The following is a 20,232-nucleotide window of genomic DNA, read 5'->3' as shown; positions in this document are numbered from 1 at the left end:
TATTATTCACATCATCTTATCTACCTAGAAATGCCATACGCATGAATAACTAACTGTAATTGAAAGCACAGGAAGCATGGCAAGGTTGGTTTTAAAAAGCTGTTAATTTTTCACTGCACAGCATTTCTCCTGTAACAGTAACAGAATGAAACTCAGTACAGGCAGTGTATACAGTTACCTCTGCAAAAAGATACATCCATCCATCGGATTTTAGAATACTGGCTGTAACAAAAATAATTGCTAAATGCCTTCCTGCTTTACGCAAAAATTAGAGGCACAATCTGAAGTTTGCTGACTCTCCAGGATAAAGTTTTCTAAAATCCTACATCGATTTGTTGATTCTTCAAATTATTTTTATGTGGATGACCTTGCCACTAGTGTCGGTGTAAGATTTTTTATACTGTTTTTGTTAAGTTGTATTTGGGTTTGATCTCTACTAAATGCAGTCTCATCAGAAGCAGAAGTTTTCTTCACACTTCAACGAGGAAAATTTCCAAACTCTGGAAACTGTCCTGTCTAGCTACCCTGAGAAACACACTCACAGCTTTCCTGAAAAAGCCTTGACTAAGCTTTCAGCTTCAGCTCCATATGGGCTAGGAAAATAGTAATATCAATTTTAGCAAAACCCTTCTTCATCGGGTACCCCATTAAAGGAAACACTTAAAAGAGTTCACATGAAAGTTTTGAATTGTGTAGCTGGTGGGGACAATTTTAAGAACTGCAGTTCTAGAACTGGATTTTCTAAAATGCATCATTCACCTCAACAAAAATCACATCGCTGGCCCACTAAAGACATTAGTTCATTCCTTAGACAACGGATGCTGCTAATCACTCTGGTGCAATTTTGCCTCACACCAAGAATTACCAGGGGGCAAGCAAACAAGGTGTTCCCAAACAACTGTTTTAGCTGTTACTTTTCTAATCCTGTTTCACAGTTATTAATGCCCAAATCAAGGTAGCACATACAAATAACGGTGCCAACTTCTAAGAAAACTCTTCATTTCTAACATAATTATTTTGTCACACAAACCGTGGAATTGGAAAAAACATAGTCACAGAATGGATGTCTACTTCTTGGCATTAACAAAAAGTTCAAAAAAAATCTCTACTGAATGATGGAAAGAGAGAGAGAAAAAACCAAACCCTGTTCCAACAGAGCAGAAATGTGATTTATTCCTACCCACCTGCTACCTAGCAGTATTTTAAAACAACCTCATATATATTAGATGAAGAACAGTGTAAGTCACCCATACTATCACCCACCCTGGACACTGGATAAGCATGACTGCCGAGTTTAAGAGAACAGCCCACTTTCAAAAGTAAATTTAACTGAAATGCAGCCCAGCCAGATCAAGCTCTCCAGTAAGCATGCACCGTGAAAGCAATGGAAAACACAGACTGGAGCAAGTCATTGTTTCATTTGATGACATTTCTCCACACACTGCCCTTACCTCTCATCCATGTCTTTTACCCAATTAAAAACTCCCTTTCAGAGCACCGCTCTGAATTTTTTAAGTATGCTTTGATCAACAAAAACTTACTTGATTTGCAACTGCTCTCTGTTTAGTATTAATTGTTCATGCCCTGGAGACTTCCAGTTCCCAATTTAAACTAAAAAAAAGTAATATAAAATGTGCTATTTGACACCAGTATTGTAACTCTAATCCATATTCAGAAAGGTAACTTAACTTTTCTGTTCCCTTCTGATCTCAACCAAATTCTAAACAAGCACCAGATATGAAAAGCAAGGTGACAGTATCCTTATATGTATGTGAGGTGCTTCCCTCATCAGTCAGGGGCAGCCACCTAAACACAGCTTTGAAAAGAATTCAAACTGTCCAGTTGTTCTAAGTCCCCTCTTAGAACAGCTCTTCCTCTTCTCCAGTCACGCTGCTTCCAACTACGATGCTCTCGGTACAACGCAGAGCACTGCTTGTTAGAAAAGCCTGGAGGCACCTGACAAACAACATGGAAAAGAGAGAAGTGGGAGAAGACAGGACTGACCAAACAAATGAAATTAATAATATATAAATGAATGAAAAATAGGAGGAATGGAAACAATCCATTATGTTGACGGACCCATTAAACTCAACTCATAATAGCATTTCCGTCCGTGGTATAACCCGGAGTTCCAGGAAGACAACTCAACAATCAGAAACAAAGATGATCTAGGCTAAATATCTGTAATCCTTAACTTGGCTAAAAAACCCCATCATGTAATATGGTTAGAAGAAAATGATCACATTTGAAATCTCAGTACATTTACAGACTATCTGTGGAGATGAATTATTTTTTTCAGTAACAAATCCACAGTTGTCGAGTTACTTGACTAGGATTTGGGGTTGGCTCAGCAAACCCAAAAAATCAAAGTAGTGTTTTAGGAATGTAACTTTAAATCCCCAGGATTCCAAGCACCATTCTATCTCTTTCTATTACACCACAAAAAAGATCACAATATGCAAAGCTCTAAAAGCCACGAGATACAATTTCTGCCTCAAAAAGTCCTACCTATTCTTGATTATTTATTGCCTTTCTAAAAGCTATTTGAGAATGACCTTTAAATTTAAAGACCTTACCCTGTGGGTGTCTACCATATAATAGTGAGGTCTGGAAGTCCGAGCAAATGACAAAGGAGCACTGATTTGTGTTCCATCCAGAACACCACAGCTCCCTCTAACAACTTCCCAGAGTAGGTATGTTTTGAAACTTAAGGAAAGATTGCAAGTAGAGATCTGAATTAGATGTGGACACAGCACATTAGAAACAGAGAGGAGTGAGGTTAACGATCCGCCAGGAAAAGGCAACCTCAGAGAGACCAAGCGAAACAAGGACAATCAAAAAGTGCAAGATTAGTGAGAAGCCATCTAATCAGCTCTTGGTCGTATCTTAGTAACTTGGGGGGGGTGGGGGGGGTGGTTTGTTTTAAACAAACCTGTTTATTACAGGATAGAGAATTTATACCTGGTGTCAGGACTGAAATAACATTAAATTTAGGTAACATAACCAGAACATAAATGTAGAGACTGAGAATGCACTGGAACAGATCAAATTTGGACCATCAGGTATTTTTTAAAATAAAAAAATAATCATGTGTTACCACAATAAAAAGTAGCTGTTTAAAACCATCCCCCCCCCCCCAAAAAAAAAAAGGAATAGAAAAATGGTTCTTGCTTTTCTAAGTAATCTTCCTCTTCACAGATCTAACAAAATTATTTTCCATAGAAAAAAAACAATTAAAAGCATAGAAATCAAACCTAGTAAAGGTAAGAACAGCTGTCTAAGGCTCTTCTCTTTTCTTTCACATTCAGTCCCCCTGAGAGCAATAAATTAACTAATCAGAAGTGTAAAAAAACAATACTCCAGAAGCCAATATTTGATAACAACACAAGAAGAAACACCCTTGAAAACAAGGCATAAGGTTTGAAGGCAAAATCTTCTCACAACACCTAAAATCTACACCTTTCCAAAACTTCCCACACTGACTGGAGGAAATTAATGCTTTGCAGTATCACACACATTAAGATAAATCATGTCACTGAATGCATCATTGTCAAACGGCTTCGTTTGGTTATGTTTCATTCGGTTTGCTTCAAGGTTTCTGCAACATTTACTGGATTAGTTCCAAGTCCGATCTGGAGCCCGTCCCATACACCCAGATGGTATCGCTACGTGTGACAGGGTGGGGAGGAAGGACGTCCTCCTTCAACCTCAGCTGAGAAGCAGCTCAGATTTTATGTAAGCCCAACAATAACCCTTTTTTGTTTGTTTTCTTCAACCACACAAAAAAAATTGCGACAGAATTACAGTGCCTTCAGGCCAATTCTCTGATCCAGGGAGAGCATCAAGGCCTATTTACAATCGCTATCACAGCGCCAAAATACATTTGGGCCATAACATGTAGTTTCTGCCTTGCTGGTTCAAATTCAGTGTATGTGCTCAAACGCACCAGCATTCTCCAAGGGAATGCAACTCATAAACATATGTAGCCTAAAAAAGTCATGACTTCAGGTATCAATTTTGTGAGTTCTGGATGAGTTTTAGATTTTAAATCTTTAAAACCAGCACTGCAGAACGTCAAGTCAAAAAGACCTCAGAATGGATCCATGCCTTGTCCTACACATTATTTTGTCACCTGTGAATCATCTAACTAATAATGAAATGAGTGTGAATTGAAAGTTGCCCGTTTTATAGCCTATAACTTTATATTTGATCAAGATCCAAGTCTTCTAAAACAAGAGACCAAAATAAAAATGAAAAGAAAGAAAAAAAAATATCTTACCCACTGTTGACAGTGGGCTTACAATCAAGCTGGTTATCAAAACTACTGATCTTAAGAGAATTAGGCAACTGAGTCTAAATGTAATGTGAGTGTTACACTTTTCTAAGTATTAACGCTACAATTATTAAAGACATGTATTTTTATTAGGGTTCAGAGCCAAGATTTTTCTACCAGTCTTCTGAACCACTCCTAAGAGGTTGTAATGGTTACCAACACAGGATACAAATCCACTGGCACAAAATACTAAATTCTAAATCTAACTGTGAATTCATGGAACTCCAAGAAAAATGAAATCTAAATATAACACAATGTATGCTGATATTGCCCTAATTTTGAAAGAAAATGGTTAATGCGAAAGCAGGTCAACACAAACACAGAGATGCTGTTGCAACGAACCAGAAAGAACTGAAGAGACTGAGCTGAGATAAACCATTTTGTCCAGTTATAACAGCACAAGACATAACATGAACTTGATTTATATGCATGAGATTGTCTTGTTGTCTTGTTGTGGAAAATAATAGTGGCATGAATAAACTGAAGTGTTACCAAGAACCTTCTGTTAGGCAGAAAGTTCTCACAGGATGAAAACAGGCTTTTTGTAGCAGTAGTCAAGGAAGTATGTTATATATCTAACAGAAGTTCTACACAAAAGTAAACAATTATATAACAACCTTTTTTAAGATTACAGTCACACTTAAGTAAAAAAGTCTTTTTTTTTCATTAAAAAAACAACAAACAAAAAATGAAAAACAAAAATCGCACACTCCCTACAGCATTTGAAATTTCAATTCTAATTTTGAACGTTCAACTATTCCACCAGACAAACCGGATAGTAACAGATGACAGCAACAAAAAATATTTAACATTGATTCAGTCTTTACCTTTAATCTAGTCATGGCGTACTTTAATGCCTTTTATGTTCACATGGTCATAACTCACATCAAGGAAAAATGGCCAATATGCTGTTACATTAAAAAAATAAGACCAATGCAACCACGGGAAGGGGAGGGCTCAACAAAGAAACTATAACAAAATTTAGCCAAATTCTTTGGAGTTCAGATACAGAAGTTCTAAAATAATATCCTAGAGTTATACTTTTTAAACTGTCATGTGTTTACCACAACAATCTACATTTAGTTTTTCAATAATGTGAAATAATATGGTATAATATTCTTACAACTAGCATCTTTACATATGTGCAAAAATAACACTATGTTTCAATCCAGCCTGTCAATTTGCTTATTTAGAGGACAGGAGGAAAACATGAAATGCAATACAGCAAACCAGAACTAAGCATCCTCTCCCTTTTGTCTTTCATGGTCTTCAGCAGTATCTCTTAAACAGAGACACAAAACGCGCTTTTTTGAACATATGTTAACATATCGCCTTCAGTTCAGCACACAAACACAGATGCACACTTGCTTCACGTGAGACTGCTGTTCTCATTAGTAATGCTGCTGCTGCTGCATTCCCTGCTACTGTAATGGAGACACTCATGAGTTAAGTACTTGCTGAAAAAACTGACGTTTAGGGCCTTCCATGTCACTGCGAGGCTGAATACAGAAAACTAAGCCAAACTTCCTTAAAATTCCACGATTCCCCTATAGTCAAGGGGAATTCTGCTTCCAGCTGGGATGAAGGGTTGGACCAAAATGTGCGTAATTAATAATACTGACAAGCTACTGCATTGAAAAGTGGCAAAAATGCTTCCTGATTAAATTATTGGCAAATTTTGATGACTTCTAGACTGCAAACATTGTTATGAAGCACATTAGAAATGCCTGCCAGTGACTACACCTTCATTTTTCAATATTTTAAATTACCAGTAACAAGAATGTTTCCAATAAGATAACAGAAAAAGAAACCCAAACCGACAGTATAAACTAAACATCCACCTAAAATTTCAAGTTTTTCTCTACAAGCACATTGTTTTTCAAATAATAATTATTGTATAAGGAAGAAAACTTAAAGTGCCAATTGTCTTGCTGGTTTCTGCAAGTTCACTTACATTCTATTAAAATGAACAAGACATAGTCATGAAAATAATTTAGACATTGACATCCAAAGCTACAATTTTACCTGACATTTTCCCAACTTTTCCACATCTGGAACATCCATGAACAAGAGGAAGAAGACTCAAGCTAGCCTCAATATGCAGCAGTGCATGGAACTGCAACACCACAAAAGATTTGAGCATAGAGAATCGAATGTACCTTAAAAATCACATTTTAGTAACATAACTATTGACACTGGTTTTAAAAGAAAACAAGAAAATGTCATTAGGGGCAAACTAGTGTTAACTGATCTAATTGCAAAATGACAGGAGTAGGATGGAACTTCTTTCCTCTATAAGAAAAAAAAACTAATGCGAATATATAGTTTTGGAGATACACTGACAGGCAGAGCAAACCACAGTCTGTTTCCAACTTTATAAATATATCAGCCCCAGTTATATGGATATAGAGTTTGAATTCTGGTTTTATTTCTCAATGGGTAACACGTTAGTTCACAAAATAGGTAACATGCTGACGATTATAAGCGGAACGACACAGCCATACTCAATCCTCATCATGGCTCATTAAGATACTTGCTTTGTTCACTGTGGAACTTTGTTGTTAGCTTCGCTGTCAACTGTGGTGAGTGCAGAAATACTTGAGAAAATACGTTTACCATACATACTCTATGTCATCAGCCACAATAGGCTGTCAAGGAAATTTTCTCAGCGACCCAGTCCCTCCTTGAATACAACATTGCAGTCTCTCCGCACTGTTAGTGATCTCCTTATCTTTTATCCTGTTGGTATGATAGCACAGATTTTCTAACGGTGTGATAAAGTAGAGGTCTTGTTGGACCTCTGCTGAGCCAGCTGCAGCTTGGGAGGGGTACCTGGCTTAGCCACATGCAAGGCAGGCACTCCTGCTTTTGCAGCATCACTTTTTATTTTAAAAAATCACGGTATTTAGATAGGATTAAGAAGCCTTTTTTGTTGTGGACTGCCTATAATAATAGCCTGACTCTTAACTACTATAATTATTGCAAAAAAAGTGAAATTTATCCCCTAAATCTTGATTTACAGAACTAGCAATATAGTTCCCTTCACGACTGCTTTGTTGGTGCTTTTCCAGAAGGAATTTTGCCTCAGGAGCAAGAAGAGGTGGGGACAGCTGATCCTGCTGACGCTTCTACTCTCACAGCCACCTTCCACACACAAAGATGCACAGCCACAGATGTTCATTTTTCACTCACAAATTTATTCAGAACAAAACAGCTGAAGTAAATTGTGTGCTCTTAGTTCCTGACAGACCAAACATGAAAAGAAATACCCAGAGTTAGCATATGAAAAGTAATAAAGATGTAACAACAGAACAGAGCAGGAAGGTAGGAGCAGACACTTGAGGCTGGCCCTTAGTTCCTCTAGTACCAACACTGTCTGCAGTGGCAACTAGGAGCAGATGCCTAAGGACAAGCGTAAGAACAGGGGACACATACTGTGACGATTCCCCCATCACGGTCTGCCAGCCGCTGGTAATCTGCAGCACATGGACTCCCAAACCAGAAGCATGAGGACAGCATTTAATACACTATTCCTCCCTGAATGTCTCTGAATTTGTAACCCATGTCAGCTTTTGACATCCAGCGTGTCTGTTGTGAATGTATTCCACAAGTCACTGGACACTGCTGATTTTCATAGTGCTACCTTGATTTAATTTTTTTTTACACTGGAACAGAAAACAATGAGTAATCGCACCCAATTCTCCCCCATGACATTCATGACCTTGCAGACTTGTCAGTCCCCTGCACCTTAATCCTTTCCTTTCTAGGTTGAAAAATCTTACAGAGATTTTTTAATTCTCCCTAGGAGAGGCTCTTTTGTCACTCCCCAGAACTCGCTCCAGCTGTGCTACCATGGACCAATTACACCCAGCATCCAAGGTCCAGGCACGCTAAAGTGATGGCAGTAATGATTTCTAACAGTTATCGTTATTATTTTTATCATTACTAATATCTCAATACTTTTTGGTAAGCCATGGCTCATTAAACTATGATTTTCATAAGGCAACTTACAGTAACTCAAAATCCTCTTCCTGACAGGAAACAGATACAATTCCTTTTGTTATTGTATGAAAACTAAGAGGTGCTTTTCTTCAGAATCAATATTTATATTTAATCCCTCTAATTTCACCTGCCACTTGAAATCCAAATTTTTCCCAAAATAAATTATCAACAGGCATTTCTCACATATATCACATTTCAAATCTCTTTTATCCAAATGTAAACATTTTTTGTCTTGCTATAAACTTATTTTTAAACAAAATCAACACCATTATTACAAAAGCACTTTGCTATAATTTTTATTTTTAAAATACAGACATTTTAATATGCAGTGAAATTAATAAAGTAAGATTATCATTGAAGCACAATTGTATCAATGACCAACCATCACAGGCATACTTTTCCCCAAAAAAGCTTCTCAAGCCAGGATAAACCAGAAGAAAGGAGCTGCAAATGCACAGGGATAATACAGACAAAACTTCCAGTGGCGCTTAGGCAAGAACCCTCTTATGCCGCGCCACCAGAATCAAAGGAAATACAATCAAAGAGATAAAAGTATCTCCAGAAATTCCATCCAGAACACTGATTCACCACCAAAACAAGAGTGTCTTTAGTTAGCAACGTTTACAAATAAAATCAGTGGCAATTTCAGCCCAACAGAAGAGGTTGGAGAACTTGTCATCTGTTGATGAGGCTTGCTGCCAAGATACCTGAAATCTAGTAAACAAGGTACAGCAACAGCTTCTTTTAGATACAATGAAATGCAGTATAGATTTAAGACTAGATGTTCCCTTGTAGGACATGATCTTTCCAGTACTCTCATAAAAGTTTTTACATGAGTCAAGTGAAAAAACATGTCTACATAACAGCAAAACTGAATTTCAAATTCAAATTTTAAACTGAACTTTAAAAAAACCAAAAGCCAGAGATAAGTAAAGCACACCCAGCAAAAGAAAATAATTAATTGGTTGTGAGTTCCCAAGGTAAGAGATCACAGAAAATATGGTCTCCGAAAGTCCTGAGTTGAAAAATAAAAAACCTTAAAAATAATTTAATTATGATAGCATGTAGTTGCATTTATTAGACTGCTTCCTTTTCTATACATCATTTTCATAAGCCAACACAAGATACTGCCTGGACAATATTAAGTAGCCAATATTACAGAGAAAGTAGTTTTGGATAAAGGTCCTTCATTTACAGCCTGTGTTTGCTGTTCCAGCTTTGGTAATTTTAGTACATGCTTAGCACTTATCCAACTCTAGCCACAGAGTGGTCCCCAAAGCCCTTAAAATGAAGGAAAAGCTGCCACTGAAACCTTGCCATCATATGACTGTTTACATCCCTTATATACGTATAGTTGCATTAAAACTCACTATAAAAATTGTAGTGTCCAAAATCTACCCAATTATAATAAAATTCCCTTATGAAGATCCCATTCCCCTATTGAGGGCATAGATGAAGAACAGAACTAATGTGTTCTTGACCTAATAACAATTCATTACTCATACAGATATTTTTTTTTAATTACAATAAATTCCCTTACCATTAAAAACCCTAATAAACAAAGCTCTGCAACCTTGTTGAGGCAGTTTAAGGCATCATTGCCTTAAGCTGTCTATGCCTCCCCTTCTTTGGAGGATTAACTCCATGTAGTAAAAGTACAAGCAGAGGACATGCACGCTCATCAGCTGTGCCAGCTGCCGTACAGCCCTACCCACTGCTGCTAAAATGCTGCCAGACCAACCTGAAACACCAAGGGAAGAGGAGGGGAGGCATGTTTCATTCTGCTGCTGGAATGGTAACAATTCAAACCACCACGAGTTTACTCAGTGAACATGAATCAGAGGTTCCAATGGCATGTTGGATGGAGAGAGACCTACACAAATCTTGCCAGGGAACAGGAAAGTATACATATTCCAAAGCGACACAAGTGTTTTGTATTTAGCAATCCCCATTTAAGCACACATGTGAACACCAAGATAGAGTAACAGAATGGCATTAAGGTAAACTACTGAAATAAGTAAAAAAAGGGTCACTTGCTCTCAGCATTTGGCCCTCCAAAGCCACAACCCCACCTGGGCTCATCTGATGTAATAATTTCTGTAATACAACAGATAAGAAGCAGTCCATCTGAGGAAGAGTCAGCTCTTCTGCCTCAATACACAGGTCCTGTATTTGCTTCCTCACCACAAAACAGCTAATGAGAACCTGTATGCTATTATCACTTAATAAACGCCAAAAACCTGTGGGTTCAGCAAGTGTCTTTCATAGGTCAGAACAAATTTGCCTGATCATGGAAAGAATCATTTGTCCATTTACAAATCCAAATTTAGATGTCACACAAGTAGAACTTTTAAATAATACATGCACAAGCATAAATAACACTAGAGAGATCATGAAAGGACTAGAAACTCTAACCTGGTACAAGTATTTGAAGACTTCCCTACCCAAAGCATACGAAATTCAAAGCGGTACATGTGCCACAAGTAACATACTTAGTTCTTTCCCAAGAACGCTCCATTGTACTTTCCCTAACCACTACTCGGTTTCTCATTTAAATATTTCATAAAATTTAATTCTTCCATGATAAAACAATTTGTGCTTATTCAAATATCTTATAGAAGAAGGGGGAAAACAAAGACAACAAGCATTACCTACTTCATTTAAAGAAAATAAAGAAACAAAAAGGCAGTGCTGTCAGGATGCAGAAATGCCCTCCCATGATTAACACTGTCATCTCGCGAGCTTCCCCTTCTCAAAATCTTGGTGTTTTGTCACTTCTTCTAATACTGCTGGTTGCCAAATTTAGATTGAGGAGCTTTGAGGCAGGGACGAATACCCCATATAAAAAGTGAAACTCTTTTCCCCGGTAATCATTCTACTTACAAAGTTTCACTTTGATCCAAATCACCTTTTCTTTGTTCAGACGACTCATGCGGTGATTAAAACGAAAGCCTTCAGCATTGCTGTCACATTCTTCTCAAGAGGGTTAAGTTTGACCACAGTCAGCATAAGACTGATAAAATCCCAAAGAACTCCAGGCACTTTTACTGCCCGAAATTGGTTTTCCTAGCCTCCTGTCAGCGCAGCTGAAAGCACTAAGGTTTCCTTATACTCATCCTACCTTTCACAGTACTTGGACAAAGGAAAAGTCCACAGAAATTATGGATGTTAAAGCGAGGGGGTTTTTAGTATTTTCCCGAGGCTGCGCTGGGGCACAGAGCCATTAACAGCTTCTTCTCCATTCACATACTGTTCCTTTAGCACTTAAAGCTCATGGACCTCTGAGGATTTTCATAATACCAGATTGAGAAAGGAGTAATTTCATTTAAGAATAACTAGAAAAATCTGTGAGTAGGAAACTACTCTTAAATATCCTTCCAAATCGCTTTCACCCCACTAATCTGCAATAATTTGTTAACAACTAAAAATGCTTAATGACTGCAGAGATCTATGTATAAATTCAGTATATGCTTAAAAAAAATTTAAGTATGTCTATGTTAAAAAGGCGGAGGGTGGGTCAGCAGAAATCAGATTTTACCTGAACTTTGTATTTGGTTTAGCAAAAAAACCCGTAACCTTTGGAAAATACTACCTTTAAGCAACGTTCCAGGCAATGCTGCAAATACCAGGAAAACACTACCTCAGTGATGGATTTCTAGAAAGGCCCAAAAATTAATCGGCATCAAGTTAACAAAATGTTTGGTTTTGCTATTCAAATGATATACGTAAAAAATGTTTAATCAAAAAAACCCCAACAAAATAAATCTAGCTCAGCTGTTTAGAAGAACAATGCACCACTCCATCCATAAAACAGCCTAAAGAGAGACAGCAGTAACAGGGGGCAGGGATGAAGTCCAAGGCATAAAGTTATCCTTTTGGTGACAGTGACAATAAAACTGAAAGGTCTGCAAATCAGCTGATCCTGGAGGATGGCTGGGGAGGCCACTGCCACCTTCACTGACATTCTTCCCCCCCAGCGCTGCTGGCCTTCCCAACCTTTGGCACTGCTCCTGGCAAAGCCAGCGCCAGGACCAGCATGTTGCCAGGCACGTGGCAAACGAGCTTGAGGTCTGATAAAGCAACATTCCCACCACAAGCAGCAGCTTGGGTTGAGAGACACAGATCCTCAGCATTCAAACACCAACATTAAAAAACAAGCAAACAAAAATCTTACAAATTGATATATTTGTTTGGCTACAACTGCAGTATGGAAAGATAAAAGAGATTCCTGTTGAGAACCAGCTGTGAGATGGTCTTACAACTGATGCATTTCCCATCAACTCGATATCCTGTTGCAACTATCTTTTGTTTATAGTCTAACTTGATTTTCCATACACAATATAATAGCTAATGAAATAACTAATCATTACATTGATACATTTTTCTCAATCCTCAATTTCTAATATTGACTGGTAAGTTATTTTACCTTAAAATGGTCATGTTATTAGTTTTGCTGAGTGTGAAAACTAAGCGTGCTTATGGATATTCGGTCATCAAACACTAATTAAAAATAATCATAAAAACAATATAAAGGCTATTTTTAAAAAGTTCTCATTAACTCTATCTATGAAAGGTGGCTCAATAAAGCAAAACACTGCAAACTTTTCAGTAGAGGAAACACAAAGATTCTGCACAAAAACAAACCTAGCTTGATACCTCACGCTTTACCAAGTACAATTACAAAACAGATTCTTAAGCAGAAACAGGGCAGGTGGTGGGGGGGAATATCTTACTATTAGACAATAAGTAAACTTTACAAAGACGGCATTGTACTTTTCATTACTACAGTTTTCCTTCCCTTTAAAGAACAGTTATGTTAAGGAGAAATTCACAGAAAATAAGGAAGCACACAGAATTTGGTTATGAAAAAATCACTTTCCTGGTAGTGCTTTTGCTGCCATTACACAGGTTTTTTTACTTTTTCCTTAGGCTGAAGACATGAGGTTCCAAAAACAGTAAGGCAATCAACCTTGACATAGCCTCTGTTACAGTACAAGCGCAAGTATTCAAAAGAAATGTAATGGCACAACATAACCTACCAGGCAAAGGAGCTCTTCATATATAGTTGTTGTTGTTTTGCTAACCTATTAGGCATATCTCTTCACTTTACGCTTTTTATTTAATATTTAGCATAATCTTATCACTACCTTTTTTTTTTTTTTTTTTTAAAGAACCTAAAGTTTTAGCAACTCCTTCAACATATCTGTATATGGAGAGATTTTATTATTAACTGTATTATCAACAATGATTTTTTCACGTTGATTTCTTTAGTTAGTGTCTGGTCACCTACTTACAAGCTATTTCATAAATCATAAAGATCTTTAGACACATGAAAATGGGATATGTAGTCCAGATGCCAGCTTTGAAAGTCTCATTCGTTAATCAGATTTTCATACAAGAACACGAGACTTTATGTAATGACAGAATGAAAATCAGAAATTACATACTCGGTGACTGGAATTTCTATTGGAAATTTTAATCCATTAAACATTCAGTCATAATTTTGGAAGAGAATTTAGCACCAGCTGGAATCCTCAGACAGCATCAGTAAAACAATAACAAACCTCCCTGAAACAAAATTTTAAATCACGAGTTTAGAAAACACTTTCAAAAAAATATGAAACACTCTTACTAAATTTAAAAATTCATGTGACTGACCACCAGGTCAGATCCTGTCGTCTGGGAAACAGCAAGAAGAAATGCAGTATTTAACTCTGCTGAGGATGTTTAATTTGACAGATTCCAGGACAGCAGGAGACACAGATTTACAGAGAATAGGCTGAAATGGGACTTTACAGGAACTGAAATTCAGGGTCCAGACAAGCAAATTAGCATTCTTGCACCAACAATGCTAAGCCAATGCTTAAGAAACAAAACAAAAAACAAAACAAAAAAAAAAAGGACAAAGAACCTAGGATATGATGGCAGGGTATTGGATTTCTACTATGTTCTCTCCCTCCAACGACAGCCTGAGGAAAAGGGAAATCTTCAGTTCTGCCTGACAACTCCACAAGCTCAACACAATGGTAGAGAGAAACATATTGCTAACTCTGCCCTTTAGGGCAAGAAGCCAGTGGGCTGGCGAGTAAACTTGTGCTGCAGCCTCTGAAGCGAAGCTCTCCTTCCGACCTACCGTGTGCAGGCAATAAAGCTTCAAGGTGCTGGACATCAGCTCCGTTTGCTGAGGTTATATAAGCAAGGTTCGACTAAGGCACTACCAATACAAATGAGTTAGCCTGTGTAATTCCATGTATTTGTAATTACAGTACCATACTAACAATGCATCTACTGCCTCCAGGCTGTGTTTAATAAAACATTAGTTCAACTTCAAGCATCTTCTAGAATTCAAATTCACAAATTCAAGAATTTTCTTGAATTTCAGGAGGTCCCATAGAAACTTGTTAGCAGGAATGCCAAGAAAACCCAGAAGCAGTGAGCAGCCAGCTCTGGAGCACAGATATAAAACTACTTCATTGGTATGAAACCAGCCCTGTGAGTTGGGAGAAATGAGATAGTTCATTGCTCCTTGTCTAAGTCTTGCACGCTGAGGACCTACTAAGCAGGAAACAATGACAAAATAGTGACAAAACGAAATGAATCCAAGTCATGTCTGTAAGAAGAGACGGCGTTACACAACCTTATAGAGCAGCAGTCAGCCGAAAAGAGCCTTCTGAAATAAACAGCAACTTTTCAAAAGAAGGCAGCAGCCACATTCTTGTAGACATGGAGCATTACAAGATACGTGCAAAGAATACTGCTCAGTTTTCCATATCTATCGGGGCTAATTGTCAGCAACAGCTCAGCTTAGCTAGAGGAATGTTTCAAGTCATATTTCAACCTGCTTTAAAGACTGTACAGTGCTAGAAACCAGTATATAAACGTTTAAGATGGCCAGTAAGCAGCTTTGAGGTTTGGATTTTAAATCGTTCGTTCTTGAGTTCTAACCCAAAAGAACTTTCACAGAGAACAGAGCATAACATCAGGGAACTAACGCCAAAGTTGGTTTTGATATACATAATACTACTTTATTCCATTGTTTTAACTTTCTTACAGGTTTAAAAAACGTACAGGGGTTCAGAACCACCTCAACAGAACAAAGAATACATAATTAAAGGAGATCTATAGTCAAACCACAAGTGTCCAAGCGTGGTTAGCTTCCGTTACAAAAAGTAATCGGCATGATCTTTACATATGCATTTTGGTGAAAGAAGGACTAATAGTGCAGTGTTACAAGGCACCAATAACCAATATATTGGGCCTTTTTTAAAAGCCAATAACCATCTAAGAAACTTACATTTGGTTCAAAATAGTAATTTAAATATTTTATTGACTGGCATGCATCTGAACCCCTGGCAATTTACTACATAAACCTAATGTGCACCCTTGCAAAATAAAAAAAAGATTTCATCAGTGGACCTGAAAATCAGTTCAGTACAAAAGGAAATACTGAAGCTCTTTGCCTGCATTTAATACTAAACTGTCTTGTTCACCTCCTCCAAGAACACTTGTCTAACAAACAGCACAGGAGTATTTCTCTTAAAGCAAGTGTAATTTTTTTTAATCCTGCAGCGTTGACCTATTCCGTGTGCTATGAAAATATTAGGCACAGACCACGATTTACGTTTTCTCTAAAAAAAAAATACAGTTATGTGCAAGCTAGGTTCACACAACAGATTGACAGCTACAACAGTAAGCTATTTAGACCTCCCAAAGATAAGGGTTGGTTAGTTTTAATTTTCTAAGCAGTGAGGCACACTGCTGTGCGCGATTATCATATTTGCATTAGGATTATCTGTGTAGCCAATAAAGGAAAAGCTTCAGTACACCCTAAAGGACACTACATCGATACTGTGTGCTAATTTAACAGGATCAAGAGAATGAGAGAGTGAAGAAGTCATTGTACGTGGGCAGCTGCAGTCACTCAGCCAGCCAGGAAGGGCTATTGCTTTCTGCAGGAAGAACGGTGTGAAACTCAGTTTACCTCGTAGGTGCCCTCAGACTAAACCACTTGGACATGATGGGATCTAGGGATGCATAGCATGGAAAAAAAAAAGGGGAAATGAGAGGCAGAGCTCCCATGAAAGTTATACCAAAATGTGCTGTTTTATCCAAAAGCGTCATGCCCAGTGTAGGTTTTATGCATTGCAAATTGTTTGTACAACTGAAAATTGTACCAGATGTGAGCAGAGACAGAGCTGACTGTTAATCTGCAATATCTACTATAGTCCTCTGATATATAATTTACGGATAGCCACTTACTTTGTTGTTGATTGTTTCCTCTTAAATATATTTAAATTCAGAAGGCTACAGTATATTCCGACACAAAGATAGTAAGACAACTTTTCTACAAGGGGAAAAATGTAAGGTAGTTAACTAACTTATTTATTTTATGAGGAACCACCTCTGATGTGGTAGTTATTTCATGCCCTTTGGAAGATTTTTAGTTCTGACTTTCTTCAGTGTCTCTGTTGAATTGCTCTCCTCACAATTTCACAAGAGCTATATTCAAGTTCAGTGACCCCTCTTACAGCAGCCTTTGCCTTTTCCACAATCACTTTTAAACTCACTCTAACATGATAGCAAGCTATTCAGGTAAACATTTCTCTTCTGGCAAGCTTCCAGATACAGCAAATACTATCGAAACTCCGCGTTTGATTACGTGAGCCAGTTTTCTTTAAATGGAGCAGGAATTAGCCCGTTTTCTCGGTTTAGGGTCCCGTACATCCCTGTCTTTTAAACACATACAAGATGAACATATTGTCTCTGACAGTCTCCGCAGTCCCAGCCTGAAAACACTGTTGGAGAGGCTATATATCACACAGTTGCAGAAACTATTGCTTATAGCAAGCCATGTCGTTAAGAAGGAAAGTGCTGGGTTTTCCAGCACCCTAGAGCTCTCCAGCAGAAAGTATATGATATAAGGGAGCCACAGCATGTAGAACACACTGGTTATCCGAAACAAAACCATGGCATAGCGGCGATCAGGGCTGTGCCCAGTCTCCCCAGCAGCATCCACTTCGTGGCTAGGAAATCGAGCTCTCCGATCATTTATCTCTTTGGTGTGCTGCCGGCAAATTTTAAAGATGTGGAAATACGTGAAACATATGACAAAGGCAGCAGGAGCGTATAGTAAGCACACGATAAAGCCAGTAAAATAGGCATTAGTTAGCCAGGAGGTAGCACACCATTCAAAAATATCTCCATGGTAACCAGGTTTTCCCCAACCAAAAAAGGAAGGCAAGAAGATCAGACAAGAGTATATCCAGATCAAGATGATGCAGATTCTCAAGCGACAAGGTGTGACCAGTTGATTATAGGAGAGAGGCTTTGTTATAGCGAGATAGCGATCCACACTGATGCAAGCAAGACATGCCATAGATACGCTTTTTAGCACAGAGATGATATATCCAAAAACTTGACAAGTCAAGGACTCGTGGACACCTGTCGAGTAGTGGAGCAGTGACAAAGTAGGAACCAAGCAGCTAACTCCAACAAAAAGATCAGCATAGGCCATGGTCTGAATAAAATAGCTGGTGGTATAATGATGCAGAAGTGGAGCACAGTGAAAAACAAATATCACAGTTAAGTTACCCGCAATAATTAAAAATGTTAGCAAGACAATAACAACTGTCTCAAGGATACAGATGTCAACTGCATTGTAGTGACCAAATCCAAGAGGGCAGGAGAGATGCTCAGATACGTTCATAACACTACTGCTCATATTCAGAGTCCTCCATTCAATCCATCGGGACTGGTTCATGTTTTGTGATTAGGGAACACTGCAATCTGAGCCTTAGTGAGCAGATGACCTGCTTAACAGCAGCTAAACTCTGCTTCAGCGTCTCACGAGCTCTCTTTGTAGACACTGCCAGTGCTTACATTTGAGAGGATTACAGTCCCATAGCTGTTGATGCCGCCTCAGCATCAGTGCATCACCTCTGGCACACCTTAGCTTTAAGGAAAGAAAGAAAGAAAAAAAAAAAGAAAAAAAAAAAGCCAGAAAGAGAAAGGCCACTGATCAGCTCCTCCAGTGCTCTCGACCAATCTTTAGCAAACACAAGGCACTTCTAAAACAAACAGATACTGTGAAATAACGGAAATAAAAACTGACAAAAGAGACACATTCATTTCCCAGGGACGTAGGGGGGGGAATCTCTGACTGCTTATTTTCCTGAGAAAGTCATTTACTTTGGATGATAACGGGGTGAGGGGGAGGAAGGGAAGGAGGAACCTCCATACAGCTCAGGTTTCCTGGACCAGCAGCAGTTACTGGAGATAATCTTTTTAATGTCTCAATTTAAATCACAGACTGACGGGAGAGTAAAGGAGAAAGTTCATCATCTAATACTGTCTTTTCTGGCTCCACGCAGGAGATGGTACTCCGTCTTATCCATGCTATTCATTGGAAAGGTAAGGAAAACATTTCTGTCAAGGTTAATTCCAATAGACTCACCACTGTTTGGGTATGAATAATGAATTTTATTTGGAGGGAGACGGGTGGGGGACAAGGCAGATTTGTCCTCTGACTCCCAAGAAAGAAAATACATCTCACGTACAATGAGGAAGATTGTGTCTATTCATTTAAAAATGAAAATAATTTAAGAATAGAATTTGGAGACTTATGTCAATATTCACAATTCCTTCAAGCAGTTATAGTCCATTACAATTATTAATGCCAGAAGCATAACTCAAGGTCCCCACAGACAAAATAAATTCTCTTGAATTTAATTTCAGCAATGGTAATTTAAAATAACCATCTTTGGAAACTCTGCCATATCTGCTACAGTGGATTGGTACCCAGGAGTTCACAGGTATATCCATGATATTGCTCACCTCTGTAGCAACACCTGAATCATTTCACAAACCCCCATACAACGAGAACAGAAACTTCCATCTGCATTCTGCTGTGAAGCTAATGAAATGCTGATTTGACTAGAAAAGCTGCCATTGTTTACTAATCCATTATTCTGTTATTCAGCTTCATCTTCTTAGTGTTGTAGGGTTTCTATATTTATTAGATGATTGGCATAATAAAGACCTGCTTTAAAAAAAAATGTTCTTCTAATTGCAGGACATTACCTTGTTCATTTCATTCACAGTTACGGAGAAAGCAAACGCTAAAAGCAAGCATCTCCTCTGTTCAGTTTTAAGGAAATACTTCATTAGTTCAGGAATCATTAGGCAGGTAATTAATTGTATACAATCTTGTTTTTTGAAAGGCCCCTAAAATGTTAAAACCATCTTTAATCCTAGAGTTCCTGAGACTAGAAGACTGGCAGTGAAAATTAATGAATCCACATGAAATGATCTCCAAGGTCATTCAGATATTAATGCTGGCATTTGCTTTAAGTCTCTTTAAAGTACCAGAATCTCTCTGATGTTTTTGATAGTCCTTGCTGTGTCTTCAGGAAGAATTTCAGATACTAGGAAAGAAAAATTTTCAATTCAGTTGCAGCAGTTTGAGGGAAAGCATTCTTTTTGGAGTTAATTTCCTGTTGTGCATCGCCACGCTGTACAGAAAGTCCTTCTGATTTTATAACATCCCAGAATATTTCCGGCTATTCATTCCCTTCGTCTATAAGCAACAGAGCACGTATATAATTAGTACTTTCTCTAATTCTTTGTTAAAGCAATATAGCAATTTTTCTCACCTACACGCATCCTTATCAGCCGCTTTGAGGAACTGCTTGACAGGGGAGTCCTAGTTACTGTGGTGCGGCTGGAGCGTCTGTCGCTATTCCTTCTCTCCTTCCCCCTGGAATGATTCTTGCACCTGAGTCCGCCGCCGCTGCTCCTCCTCCTCCTCCCGCCCCCCCCCCCCCCCCCCCCCCCCGCCGCCGGGCGCTGCAGCCGAGCCGGGCGCTGGAAAGGTGACAGCCGGCCCCGGCCCCGGCGCG

The 20,232-nt window shown here is 38.4% G+C and overlaps 2 protein-coding genes across 8 annotated transcripts in view; both read right to left on the bottom strand.

The window, feature by feature from the left end:
• The window catches only part of RABGAP1L (RAB GTPase activating protein 1 like), a 270,618-nt gene that overhangs the window by 147,879 nt on the left and 102,507 nt on the right, over window positions 1-20,232 (bottom strand). The gene's annotated exons all lie outside the window — the stretch shown is intronic.
• Window positions 7,287-20,129, bottom strand: GPR52 (G protein-coupled receptor 52). 2 transcript variants are annotated; one of them, XM_040610560.1, is made up of 2 exons: window positions 19,987-20,129; window positions 7,287-19,910 (listed from the first exon to the last, which is right to left on the bottom strand). In XM_040610560.1, exon 2 carries the CDS (start codon window positions 18,093-18,095, stop codon window positions 17,010-17,012), a length of 1,086 nt encoding a protein of 361 aa, XP_040466494.1. In that variant the 5' UTR covers window positions 18,096-19,910; window positions 19,987-20,129; the 3' UTR covers window positions 7,287-17,009. The 2 variants fall into 2 exon arrangements, with proteins under 2 accessions (XP_040466494.1, XP_040466495.1); XM_040610561.1 differs by having other exon boundaries at window positions 19,991-20,129.

The sequence above is a fragment of the Falco naumanni genome, chromosome 11, assembly GCF_017639655.2.
Source record: "Falco naumanni isolate bFalNau1 chromosome 11, bFalNau1.pat, whole genome shotgun sequence".
Classification (NCBI taxonomy): Eukaryota; Metazoa; Chordata; class Aves; order Falconiformes; family Falconidae; genus Falco; species Falco naumanni.
Note: the sequence above shows the minus strand (reverse complement) of the source record. Positions and strands in the feature narration are given on the sequence as shown.